The sequence below is a fragment of the Olea europaea genome, chromosome 11 (genome assembly GCF_002742605.1).
Source record: "Olea europaea var. sylvestris chromosome 11, O_europaea_v1, whole genome shotgun sequence".
Lineage (NCBI taxonomy): Eukaryota > Viridiplantae > Streptophyta > Magnoliopsida > Lamiales > Oleaceae > Olea > Olea europaea.
Window position 1 is genome coordinate 36,070,096 of NC_036247.1, and position 13,213 is coordinate 36,083,308.

Sequence of the window (13,213 nt, forward strand, 5' to 3'; positions counted from 1 at the left end):
TTGAGAAAATCACTATATGGATTGAAACAATCTCCTCGGCAATGGTACAAGCGATTTGACTCCTTCATGCTAAAGCATGGTTTCTCCAGAAGTGAGTATGACTATTGTGTTTATATTCGAAAACTTCGGGGAGGTAACTATATCTATCTTCTTTTGTATGTAGATGACATGCTTATCGCTTCGAAAAGCAAGGTGGAGATAGATAGGTTGAAATCTCAACTTGGTAAAGAGTTTGAGATGAATGATATGGGGGCTGCTAGGAAAATATTGGGTATGGAGACTAGAAGAGAGAGGACGAACCGATGAATGTTCTTGAGTTAGAAAGGCTACATTGAGCGGGTTATTGTTAGGTTCGGATTGCAAGGTGCAAAGTCGGTGGTGACTCCATTGGCTCCACATTTCAGGCTCTCTGGTAAACAATCTCCTACTCCAGCGGAAGAAAAGGTACGCATGGATTGTGTACCTTATGCTAGTGCAGTTGGCAGTTTGATGTATGTCATGGTGTGTACATGCCTAGATATTTCACAGGCGGTTAGTGTGGTCAGTAGATTCATGGAGAATCCGGGGAAGGCATACTTAGAAGCTGTGAAGTGGATCCTGAGGTACTTAAAAGGTACCGTGGATATGGGTTTATGTTTTGGTGGAGATGCATGTCATATAAGTGGGTTTGTGGACTCGAATTATGCAGGTGATCTAGATAGACGACGATCTACTACTGGATATGTGTTTTGCATACATGGTGCCCCAGTTAGTTGGCGATCGATGTTACAGGCTACAGTGGCTCTTTCTACTACAGAGGACGAGTATATGGCCATGGCAGAGGGAGTGAAGGAAGCATTGTGGTTGTGGGGTCTTCGAGATGATTTGGGAATTGAGCAGGATTGTGTGGACTTGTGGTGTGATAGCCAGAGTGCGATTCACTTGGCTAAGAATCAGGTTCATTATGCTCGAACTAAGCATATCAACGTCAGGTATCATTTTGTGTGTGATGTCATACAGGAAGGTGGTATTTCTCTCTTGAAGGTACACACAGATGAAAACCCAGCAGACATGTTAACCAAAGTGGTAACGGGTAGCAAATTTCAATATTGCTTGGACTTGCTTCACATTAGTCTGTGCTGATATGCCCGAGTGGGCATGGCCCTTTAGGGTGGGGTTGAAATGAGGTGAAGAGTATATGAAGGTGGAGGTGAACTACGGAGGCTTGATCCCGAGTTTTGGGTACGTAGGCAACCATGGTTTGAATGGTGCAGCCGAGTTTGGCGTTTGCTGCTTCTTCTTGTGTTCGTCCAAAATTTGAGGTCTATCAAATGATATACGAGGTGGAGAATTGTGAGAAAGGGTGAAGCAGGGAGGGCGCCTAGGATCCCGATTTAGCTTTAAATATAGTTGATTTTTCCTTCATTTATAACTAGGTTTTTTTGAGAGAAAAAGGTGATAAAGCTTGAAGAGAATTTAACAAGAAAGAGGTTGTTCTATTTGGGTATAAATTCAAAACTATTTTTCTTTCTTGGGGATTAACTTGAGGCTTGTTCAAGTAATCCAATCCATTGTTCCTCATATATATTGAAAATCATTTCTTCCCCAATTTTCTTATCTTTCTTTGCATATTCAAGTGGTTTGAGATTTTCACATTGCAAGTTTATTTGTTCTTGGGCAATCTTAGGAATTTTTTTTCCCAACACATTACATAATGAGTGAGTAGATCTGATATAAATTGCTATTGAACGGATACCTGAAGTTCAGTTTAATAAATTTCATAGTAGATTGGTTATTTTTTACTTGTGATAGGTAGACCTTACAATAATTAGCAATTTCCAGAATTTCTGTCATCTTACTCGAACAATAAAGACTGGAAATAAATTGGAGAAGAAGAAAATTGGGGTATTACTTTTATCTGACGAATTGGAAATGTGCTTAAATCTAGTTGTTTTTTATAATAGGTGATCAAGATCCACATGGAATGGCCCAAATAGGGTAGCAGGGGGGAGGAAGGGAAGGCTTAGCATTGGCTAGGTAAGAAACAATGAAGAGAGGAACAAGAAAGGTATATTGGTATTTGTTGAAAAAGGAGCTTCTTTGCATAATTTTAAAACGTGAGCTGTCCGTCGTAGATAATTTCCTCCTTGCCATTCGTAGTTAAGGTCATGTCTAGTATGTGGTATTAGACAGAATTGCTCAATCAATGAACAAAATTTTAGCTTCTACTTGTTATTCAATACTGTCAAATGTTGTAAAATTCAAGCCATAAGTTTTTTCTTCAACTGATGTTGAAGGGAACTGTGAGACTTTTTTTTTCAACCTGCTGAGGAGGGGAGGTGCAAGTGCATTTTATATGATAAAGGAAGGTGCTCTTGGTGGTATAGAGGCAATATTCAAGATGCATGATGATAATAGAAGACTGACGGGAACAATAGTAATTATTTTAGGCCCTATTTTAGCCGCCGTACGCTTTTCTGAAGCAAAGATAGAAGGTAAAGTTGGGCATGCTGCAGATCCTCACAAAAGCACTGATCCAATACTCGTTGTATCTTTTACACTTTTGGCCTTGCAACAACTCATATTGAGTGAAGCAGATCCTCTTCATAGTCATGTATGGCTCCTTGTATTTACATTCACACCTTACTTTTCTGCTTCCATGTTGCTTTACCACATAAAATTACTCTAGAAAGCACTGTCCATTATCTTTTTCATGGCTTAGCACCAAATATTATTTTTCTGCTTAGTGCTAGGATAATTTGAATAAACATTTATCCCCTTCTGGGCTCCATTATTTTTAAAATATATTTTTCCAAAGCTCTTTTTCGATCACACATTCTTTCATAAAATAATATTACACGTAAACTCAGAAGTTTTCCTTTATCTTTTTACCATCCATTCTCCAGAAAATCACTATTCCAAAATACATTTTCTCCCAAAAATACATTAAAATGGAGCCCAAACACGGATTAGTACTTCCATACAAAATGGAGCTTTATGACTATCTGAAATAGTATCATCTGGTTATCTAATACATAGGACTGCTGAATATCGAGATTGTGCTAAAGGTACCGTTGGTCACTTATGTCTGAGGTGGGACTACATCGAATATAATTAGACATCATGTTGAACAAGTGGTACTCTGAGGAGTCTTACAACTGAAGGCTTGCTTTGACTCCAGCAGAGGGTGAAAGGGGTACAAAGATTTTCTCGATCAACTATTGAGTGTTGATGCCAAATCTTCAAAATAAATTAGACCTATAGAGTGTGTCAAATGTGCCCCATTATTTCATATCTCAAGTGCTAAATTTATAGAATGTCGACCAGAGGATATGACAAGTTACAACATTTTTGACATTTTGCCCTGCACCACCGAGTATTGCCCTAGTTCTTTGTTGCTTCATTTTTATCCTTGTTTCTAATATCTTGGAGCATGATTGGCAGTGCTTATAAATCAAACTTACTTTTAAGTTAGTTATTTTACCACATATGATTTTTACAGTTAAGTCTCAAATTTATTTCCCAGCTAGACATGATCTTAGTTTGGAACTATGTTTTGATAGTGGTTTACCGTCTGTATCTTCTATATTTTCCTTTATCCCGACTATACTCTTTTTGCATTATGTTTCCCACTATTCATTTTTTGTCATTGTTGATGACCTTGAACCCTCATCCGATTTCAAAAATGCCATCATTTTTGTAATTTTCTAAGAAGATTTGCCAAAATGACATAATTTTCTCATTGTTCTAAAAAAAAATTCAGTGTACTGGGTCTGATAGGTTATTGAAGGACAGGCAGCTATACACAAATGCAAGGCATATGTTGACATGAAAGAAAAAGGAGTTTCCTTCATATCCAGCTACTACGAATGACAAGCGGTCACATCAGCATGTCAAAAGGGTTGAGAGAATTCAGCTCGATCCTAAGAATGTCAAGGACGCCCAAAAAGTTATGACGGGTGAGGATTTTGCCTTCAACCAAGAAATTATCCTGGGAATCATGTTTAGCGTCGGGATTAGAACGAGAAAATAGGCTCGATTCACTCTCCGTACTAACCTCACTTCTTTCTTGATGCGAATGTACTGCTAATTGGAGTTGCAATACACTGTACTATTGCAGAGACATTTGAATGATCACCAACACCAACATTCAGTTGTTCAGTAGACATTTTTCTAGGGGTTTCATTTCTCTCCTCAAAATGTGAATGTATGTATTGTGGGGCTATGATGCCAATAGTTTTCTGGGGCAATGATGATAAATGGGTTAAAGCCTAGAATTTGTTTTTGATATTATTTAGGCTCTTGCCCAATAAAGTGACCTGATCAAACTCGGCCCCAATGTTAAAAGCGTGTTTGAGGCGTGGCTAGGGCTGGACAAAACTTTTGAAACGAATTGAACCGAGCGGTTCTTCTTAAATTAAATATCCGAACGAGTATCTGAATTCAGAACCAACGGGTTCGGTTCTCGATTCTAGATCAAGATCCGAAAAATCGACTAAGAACTGAATTTCCCTAAATTTTCTAATTAATTTATTTTAAATAAGAAAAATTATTTTATTTTTCTAAATAAATTTGTTAACTAGTTAATTTAGTTAAACCAAAAAATATGATTTTCCTATTTTAATTTTTAGTTCAAAATCAACTTAATCAGATTGATCTAAGTTTTATCCAAATTTGTTACTCTATCGTGGTGCCGTTTCTGCCGTAAAGCTCGACAATGCATCTCTTACTTATTTTGAGCTCGCTATCTTTCTATTTCTGTGATCTTAACAATCAAATTTATGAAAAACACAGCTAAGAGAGACAAAAAAAACACATAAAATTGTACTACGTTATTTTGTAAGAGCTAAGATTGAACATATCATTAGTTGAATTAATATAACTTTGTAAATATTAAAAAAATAATTATAATACGGAACCTCGGAATTGAATAGAACTTAACCGAATGGAACCGAATCTGAACGGTTCAATAAATAAATTTGGACCCGACGATTCCACTTACTAAATATTCGAAAATTTTGGTTTGGTTAACGAATCGAACTGGACCATATCCAGCTCTAGGCGTGACAATTTTAATTGCAGCCTAAAATGCGTCCTCTTCATTTTCTAAGAAGCCACCTGGACCGTTGGATGATGTCTTGATCAATGGTTGATTCTTGGGTACATATATATTGACTTTGTGGTTGCCCTAGAGAGTTAGACTGTCATTTCTCTCTCTCTCTTGAGTGGTATGTGAGAATTCCTTTGAGACTCTTCCAATCCCCTTTCTTCTTCGTGTTCATCCAGTCTCTGATTGGAGGCTTTTTCTGTGTGATTTCTTCTGAGTGAGTCAAAATACTTCGTGTATTCAAGGGTTTGGTGTGAGCACGTTACCATGTGGCTTCCTTTAATCTGATAGAGGATAGCTTTAGGGTTCTAGGAAGGTCGTGTGGTCACATAGATGGGTACAATCCTGATTTCTATGTGTCTGAGCCCCAAATCGAAAGCAATCTTCACTTTGATGCCTCCTTTTGGTTCATGTCTCTTCAAAGGGTTACAAAAGGATTTGTAATGTAATATTTCTTTGTAAAAGTTCTTGACTGTCATTGTGTACTTTGGGTTCAATACTTAGTGTAACATGTATAATTCCATATGAAATTCGAAAATTCAACATTATATCTATACTGTAAGATAACTACATCAAGAATATTATCTATTTTAACGCTATAAGTTCCTATGTAGTCTTCATGTACCTTGTGATACTAATTGTCATTGAGAGTTGAAGGAAGAAGAGCAGAATATATATTAGGAATATGTAGTCTAGAATCTGAGGAAATTGTTGGCATTCTAACTACAAAAATAATTTTAGCATGATGTTTAGTGGAATATGTATTTTGGGACGAATGGTTGAACTGAAACATGTTTAATTCGTTAAAGTAAACATGATAACCGACAAATTTTATCGTGCATTTTGTGGTCAACAAAATTTGTTTGGGCCTGGCATGGCCCCTACTGGTCAAACCCTATGGGATTTTATGATAAGTCAAAGTTTGTTAAAGAACTAATCAAGTAATGAGAAATTAAGATAGGAGGATAAAATCGACCATCACAACTTCTATAAATTTCCTATTCGTCAAAGGCATGCATGGTGCTGGCCCACCACATGGGCTGTCACTGCCCTTGCCTAATGCTTAGTCGGCCATGCTTTTTACATGCCGATGGTCTATGAATGAGTGGTCCAAAACATTTTGACACCTTTATTTCAAGATTCCATTACCATCACCATGACCAACAAGGTGGTGTGGTGACAGAGAGTTTCTCATTGAAGTGAATCAAATAAACACTGGTACACTCCCCTTTGCTGTGAAGCACATCTGTATGATCAGCACTTGAAAAAAATACATGAAAATCCATGCATTCAATGCACCTAACTTCCCCATTACCATTGGCTTCAAAAACAGATAAATCTACAGCATATTTTTGAATGGCAGTGTCTCATTTCTCTCTCAGATTCTAATCCACTTGTATGGATAAGTTACAGTCAAAGTTTGGACAAAGACTACCTTGGATTTGATTACACTCTAATTAAAACATGGCACTGCATGTTCTCTTCACCTTTTCTCTACATAATGTGGCACATGCCACATATCTTGTCCAAATTTCAAACTTCCACCTTCAAAGTCGAGCCAAATTAGCCAACTCATCATTTCTTTCTTTTATTTTATTTTAGGGAAAAGGCAAAAGGAAATGTAGTGACGAAACGAAGACTATGTGGAAGCACCGACATCGAAAGATCGAAATTGAGAACTTAAAGAAAAAAACGACTCTTTCACAGGGAAGTTGAATTAAGAGAAAGGGGTGGAGGCACACAAGTTAGATGATATCGATCGAGTAGTCTCACTAAGGGATTGGATATAGCTTTCCTTGCTGGAGTATAACAAATTAAGTATTTATTGATGATAAATAAAAGGATGGCTATGTTATTTCCTTTTATTGTCCATTCAATTCATCTATACATCTATTTCAACATTTAAAACAAATTGAATCTTTAAAAAGAATAGCATACCATACTAATTTATATATTTCTAAACTCGTTGACAAAATAGACACAAAATGACATTATTTATTTTATATGTTCATAAAAATATTAAAAATGGTATTGTTTTCACTGCCATTCTGTATTTTCTCTCGTGCCCTCTGAAAATATTTTAACTGTCTAATTCAAATGTTTAAATTATTTAAAATAAAATTACTTATTTATATTACCGTTTATCAAAGTTAGTGATGGAAGATTGGCACATTCTTGGAATCATAGCAATTTAATTGAAAAAATAAAAATACAAAATTCTTCAAATTATATTATCGAATCATATGCGAAATAAAATTGAATTTGAAAAACCAAATAGTGTGTGTTTAGGAATACAAAACTTTTGTCTGATGTTCATAATTAATCAACCGAATAGAATCATGTAGATTTTATTGTAGAAATAAAATATTAAAGCTAAATTAATGGGTGGTTGGTTGAGCTTGATCCTTAATTTGCTTGACCAAAAAAAAGGAAAAAAGGAAAAAAAGCAAATGTCTAGATGCCTCTAACCTCCTTTCTTATAATAATAAGTGCCTCTTTTCCAATAATCTCCCTTACCAACTAGTCAACTACTACAATCTCATAATCAAACATTTAACAATAATTAAAAAGATATAATTATTAATTAAGACAAGATTTTTCGATAGAAAGATGTCAACCTAAACATAATTTTTCTTGATTCTCAACTTTTTGGTAGGATTTGCATTAGCATGTTATGGTTTTATATATTGATAGTATATTGCAATATTGGTGCAACGAATCCAATAAAATTTATGAATTGGATTTCAAAATTAATTGAAAACAAAGTTTGATCGAACATTGTATTGACATCTCACGAAACGGTTAATCATCTAATTTTTAGGCACTTTGTTTACTCCAAAATACTCGCTTAGTAGAAGTTGTGATAGTTGTGGAGGAAAGCGGAGGAGACTGCAGATATTGGTGAAGTTGAAAGTTTCTTCTTATATGTATTTTTAATATTAAAGAAGTATATTCACCGAGTGTAATAGTTTCAAAGTTAGATAGATAATGAAATTCTCTCATCAAACAATCTTTCTTTTTAAGCATTTTGTAGCGCATGTCCCAAGGTACCCTTGATTTCGGTCGAGCCTGGAGCGATTTGAAGATACTAGTCACTTTTTACAATTAAGGCACAGTTTGAATTTGGAGCAAATCGAGCTTGTTTTGGTTCCATTAGTCATATTAATATTTCTAGAAGTTTCACTAGTAGACAGACAGTATAAACTTCCCAAAAAAAAAAAAAAAAAAAAAGGTGCAGCAATTAATTTGATATGATAAAAAAATAAAAATAAAAATTCAATGATAAAAATATAACGACGTAATAATTCCGAGTAGTGTTGAAGTTTAAACTAAAGTGGGATTTGCATGTGTCCCATGCTGAGTCATTTCCACGCAAATTCCCTCAAACTTTTTTGAATGGAAATTTTTCCATCAAAGACAAAGTTACAAGTTAAACCAAGAGAAAGTCACCTTTCCAATTTACCATGAAAAATGTAAATTGATTTGGCAATTTATGATGGAAGGAGATAGGACACGTCATCAGTGTCCATGTCCATTGTTGTTTGGTAATGTAGCTGATGACATACCATTTGTAGGGTACCCATATCTTTCTCCATTCATGTTACCAAAATATTATTAAAGATTGAATTGGGCAATATATTAAATATGATAGACAGTTTATTATTATTATTGTCCAATAGTATTCAATTCCATAGTGACCATCTTCTCCAATCAAATACAATTACAATTTCTCACTCAATTATAAGAAAAAAGGGTCGTTCACCGCCTTTAAAGGAGCTTAACCAATTTTGTTGTTCGCTTATCACATTTTGGATCGAAAAATTTTTGAATAGATTTGGTTGTTTTCAATTTAAATTGTACGTGAGATGGGTTTAGAATGTCGTGACATAATATGGTTCTTATATATCATTAATGTTAAAAGGGTGATCTACAATGAGCCAACCATAGTATGTATGTGCTCTAATCACATAAAGATATTAACTTCTTTTGTGTCAAATGTTGTATATAATCTAATAAATATACATAAATTTGTTTAATCTATTGAACTTGTATTTAAATCTAATTGAAAACTAATTTAAGGGACAAAACAGCCCATGTGAAACCAACTATTTAGCATATGGATCCTTACATGCAAATCATTAGTCCTTTGGAATCCCTAAGGTTTGTACCTTGTCCATTCACATTAAAGATAAAAAGTAGAGACAATATTTGTGACTATCAGCACATAAAGTCCACAAATTGTGTCAAAAGCTACGATCGATGAATAAATGGCTAAATCCTCGCAAAATAATGCGAAAAGATGTAATAATTTTGAATAGTGCAACTAAAACTCGATAATATTCTCGAAAAACGTTATATCGCAAGTGTCAACCACAACATGTATGATTAGGAAGTGATCAAGACTGACACAAACCAAACTTTCTAGAATCGTAGGCCCATTGTAGAATTTCAAATGATACTTTACTTGACAGTTACTTATTCAAAAAAAAAAAAAAAAAGGTTTAACTTATTTAAACAAAAAAAAATATATAGTGAAAAACTATTTTTGCAAATCATAAAACAATAACTCTAAAAATAAATTTGACTTCCTTTTGAACACAACAATCAACATACATAAAGTGAGACAAGTCTTAATCCCCATTAATTATAAGAAAATAAAAGCAAAGTGCAAACATAGACTCTTAAAAATCATTTATATATCATGGAAATATTAGGTCGATTCGTGATTAAAAAAATAATTATAAAAGTATAATCTACGTAGTCGAGCCGACACACATATTTCAGCTTCTATATAAGTTTGCATACCCTGCTCCTTGTAATCCCCCCTTCTTGCTCACTTTCCCGTTAGAGTTTCTACTTATCTTTCATTACAAAAAAAGTGAAATTTTCAGAGTACAATGGGTGAACAAGTCGAACAGGTAGTGGATCGTTGCATCAAAATGCTGTTAATTTAAATGAAATTTATAGTTATTATACAACTATGCAAGTATATATTTGATTTGAATGTGATTATAATGTAAATAAATTTTAGCAGGAAAAAACTCAAGAGGGAGCTAAACCAGAGGAAAAGAAAGTGGAGGAGATAAAAGAAGAACCTAAGCCACCCTCCCCTTTGGTTTTGTTTGTGGACTTGCATTGTGTGGGTTGTGCAAAAAAGATAGAGAGGTCCATTCTTAAGATTAGAGGTATGAATCCCCTCATCTAAATTTTTTTTTTTTTATCAAAAGTGTGCTATTTGCCCTGATTCCATATTGAACAACGTTGTCGAAAAGCTTAAGGTTTTAGAGGACTAGATTCAAAGACTCTCTTTCAAATTCTAGGCTAAATAGTTCCTTTTTTTTCTTTTTCTTTCCTGAATTGTGTAGTGTGTTGGTCAACATCTTGACAGGAGTAGAGGGAGTTGTGATTGACATGGTGAAAAATCAAATAACTGTAGAGGGAGTTGTGGAGGCTCAAGTTGTATGCAATAAAATCATGAAGAAAATAAAGAGAAGAATCAAAGTTTTATCACCATTGCCAGAATCCGAGGGTGAAGCTATGTCGGAAGTTGTTGCCTCACAGGTTGACCAGATAATAGACGAGATTTTAACTTTGTACTTCGGTTTTTATTTTAATTATGTTCCATAACGTGCTTAATTTTTTTGTCTCCAGGATAGCGAACTAACTACAATGGAACTGAATGTGAACATGCATTGTTTGGCTTGTGCCCAGCAGCTTAAGAGAAAGATACTCAAATTGAAAGGTAATATTTCTCTACTTTCGAGAGCCATAATAGTATTACAGTAAGTAAATAAAGAACTTACGATGGTTCAACCATAATTCTGAAAAAAGTTACAAAGTTCACACGCTCCAAAAATGGCCTTTAAAGAGCTTTATATACAGGCAAGAGCCCTTGTAAGTGCAAAATTAGACTTCAGCACATGGTGAAATTTGTGCCTTGAATATTTTCTTTCTTTAGTACAAGAACCTTCTTCTTCTTCCCCCCCCCTTTTTTTTTTTTGTTTTTTTGTTTTTTTGTTTTTTCCATCGATATATCTCCAAACTCGAAATAAACTTCAAAAAGTTTTGCGATTGAACAAGCCAATGGTATGATTAATCCATCCCTTGTAATTTATGAATCTTCATTCAAATTAAAATGATTGGCCATAATTTTGGTGCATTAATTAACTACAGGAGTTCAAATAGCCGAGACAGAATTCAGTTCTGGGAAAATTAAGGTTACGGGTACTATGGATGCAGACAAGCTCGTTGATTATATCTACAAAAGTACAAAAAAGCAGGCCAAAATTATACCACAGCCCGAAACCGAAGAATCAAAGCCCAAGGAGAATAAAGACGAAAAAAAACCAGATGAAGCAGCCAAGCAAGAGGAAGAAAAAAATGAAGAGAGAGGAGAAAACGAGGAAAAAGGAGAGGAAAAGGGTGGGGAAAACAAGGAGGAGCCCTTTAAAGAAGGAGATATTAACTTTAGTGATGAAGAGGCCATGCATAAACTCGTGCATTATTATCAGCCTTTGTATGTGATTGAAAGAATTCCCCCTCCCCAGCTGTTTTCAGATGAGAATCCTAATGCTTGCTGCATTATATAATTATCAATAAATTCACAAAGTTGAGAATTTTAAACACAAGATAAGCTGCGGAATTGGTCTTCAAAGACAATTCAAGTTTCCTTCTTTTTCGCGAATTTCAAAGACAAACCATGATTTTTTAAAAGTTTCCCAATTCCAGTATATTGGAGTTATCTCCCCAAGCAATGTAAAGTTCCCTTGCGCACAACGTATAACACTTATTTCAACTTCGCTTTTTAGGTCTAAAACTGATGCAATGGCATAAAGCAGCGAGAATTTGCTAATAACAAACTCGAAAAGCTGATCAGAATGAGATTTCGTGAAATGATTGGCAGCTCTTGATTGGATCTGAGTTGAGGAAGTCTACCAAAATATGAGATCGTAGACAATCGTGTAACTTAGAGTTAATTCCTCAAATAATCACTGAACTTTGTCAAAAGTTTTCAGGAGTTCACCGAACTTTAAAACTTCTCTAAATAGTCACTAAACTTTGCAAAAAGTTTCCAAGGGATCATCGAACTTCAAAAATTTCCTAAATAGTCACTAAACTTTTTCAAAAAGTTCCCAAGGGGTCACCAAACTTCCAAACTTCCTTAAATAATCACTGAACTTTGCAAAAAATTCCCAAGAGGTCACTAAACCAGTGATGTATGGGCCATGGGGTCACAATTTGCAAAGTTGAGTGATTCCTTGGGAAGTTTTTGCAAAATTTAGTGACTATTTAGGAAAGTTTTGAAATTTGATGACCTCCTGAAAACTTTTGGCAAAGTTTAATGACTATTTAGGGAAGTTCTGAAGTTTAATGACCTCCTGGAAATTATAGGCAAAGTTTAGTAACTACTTGGGTAATTAACTTGCGTAACTTGTCTGGATGTTGATTTGGCTTTGTTTTGTAGTTAACCATGGAACTAGGAAATGAAATTGATCCCAAGATTATTTAATTGCTTCCACACAATTGAATAGCAATTTCACATATCGTAAAATCATGGGATAGAAATTTGTCTCGTACGTTTATTCGAAGTTCGCCCTTTTGGATCTCCACTTGTAGGAGCGGAGCCAGGATTTTAGTTCAGTGCGGGCAAAATTTTTTCGACGCCAAATGTCGAGGTTTTGGTGATGAATTTAATAACTATAAAAAAATAAAGCAATAGTAAGACAATACTAAAAACCATATAATTTATATATTACACTTGTTCTTTGCGAGTTTTCATACTCTATGCAGATTAGAACTGCGACGCCGCGATAGGGACGAAGTCTCACACTCACAGACAAAGGGTTGGATTGATTCAAATGAATGAATGAGTTTGGGTCAATTGAATTTTGAGGGCATGAGTTTAATTGGACTTCTCTTTTTGGGCTAGACAGTGAAGTGGGTTAAAAAAAAAAAAAAGAATAAAAAAATTCCTCCCAAAAGTCCAGTGCGGGCATCTGCCTACACTGAACATGCATTGGCTCTTGTTTCTAAGTTTATTAACATAATTTATTTATTTATTTTAATTATAGACAAGATATATATTAATTATTCAAATTCTGAAACTGAATCTTCTTAATTTACTCA

At 34.7% G+C, this 13,213-nt stretch overlaps 1 protein-coding gene and 1 pseudogene across 2 annotated transcripts; both read left to right on the plus strand.

Annotated features, from left to right (window-relative positions):
• Window positions 1-4,144, plus strand: part of LOC111404815 — a 12,217-nt pseudogene extending 8,073 nt beyond the window's left edge.
• A 5,732-nt stretch (window positions 4,145-9,876) lies between these two features.
• LOC111404244 (heavy metal-associated isoprenylated plant protein 9-like) lies at window positions 9,877-11,715 on the plus strand. Of its 2 annotated transcripts, none has more exons than XM_023033040.1 (5): window positions 9,877-10,005; window positions 10,122-10,272; window positions 10,476-10,648; window positions 10,739-10,829; window positions 11,261-11,715. In XM_023033040.1, the coding sequence occupies exons 1-5, from the start codon at window positions 9,985-9,987 to the stop codon at window positions 11,674-11,676; spliced, it is 852 nt and encodes a 283-aa protein (XP_022888808.1). In that variant the 5' UTR covers window positions 9,877-9,984; the 3' UTR covers window positions 11,677-11,715. The 2 variants fall into 2 exon arrangements, with proteins under 2 accessions (XP_022888808.1, XP_022888807.1); XM_023033039.1 differs by having other exon boundaries at window positions 9,879-10,005; window positions 10,119-10,272.
• The last annotated feature ends 1,498 nt before the right edge of the window (window positions 11,716-13,213 follow it).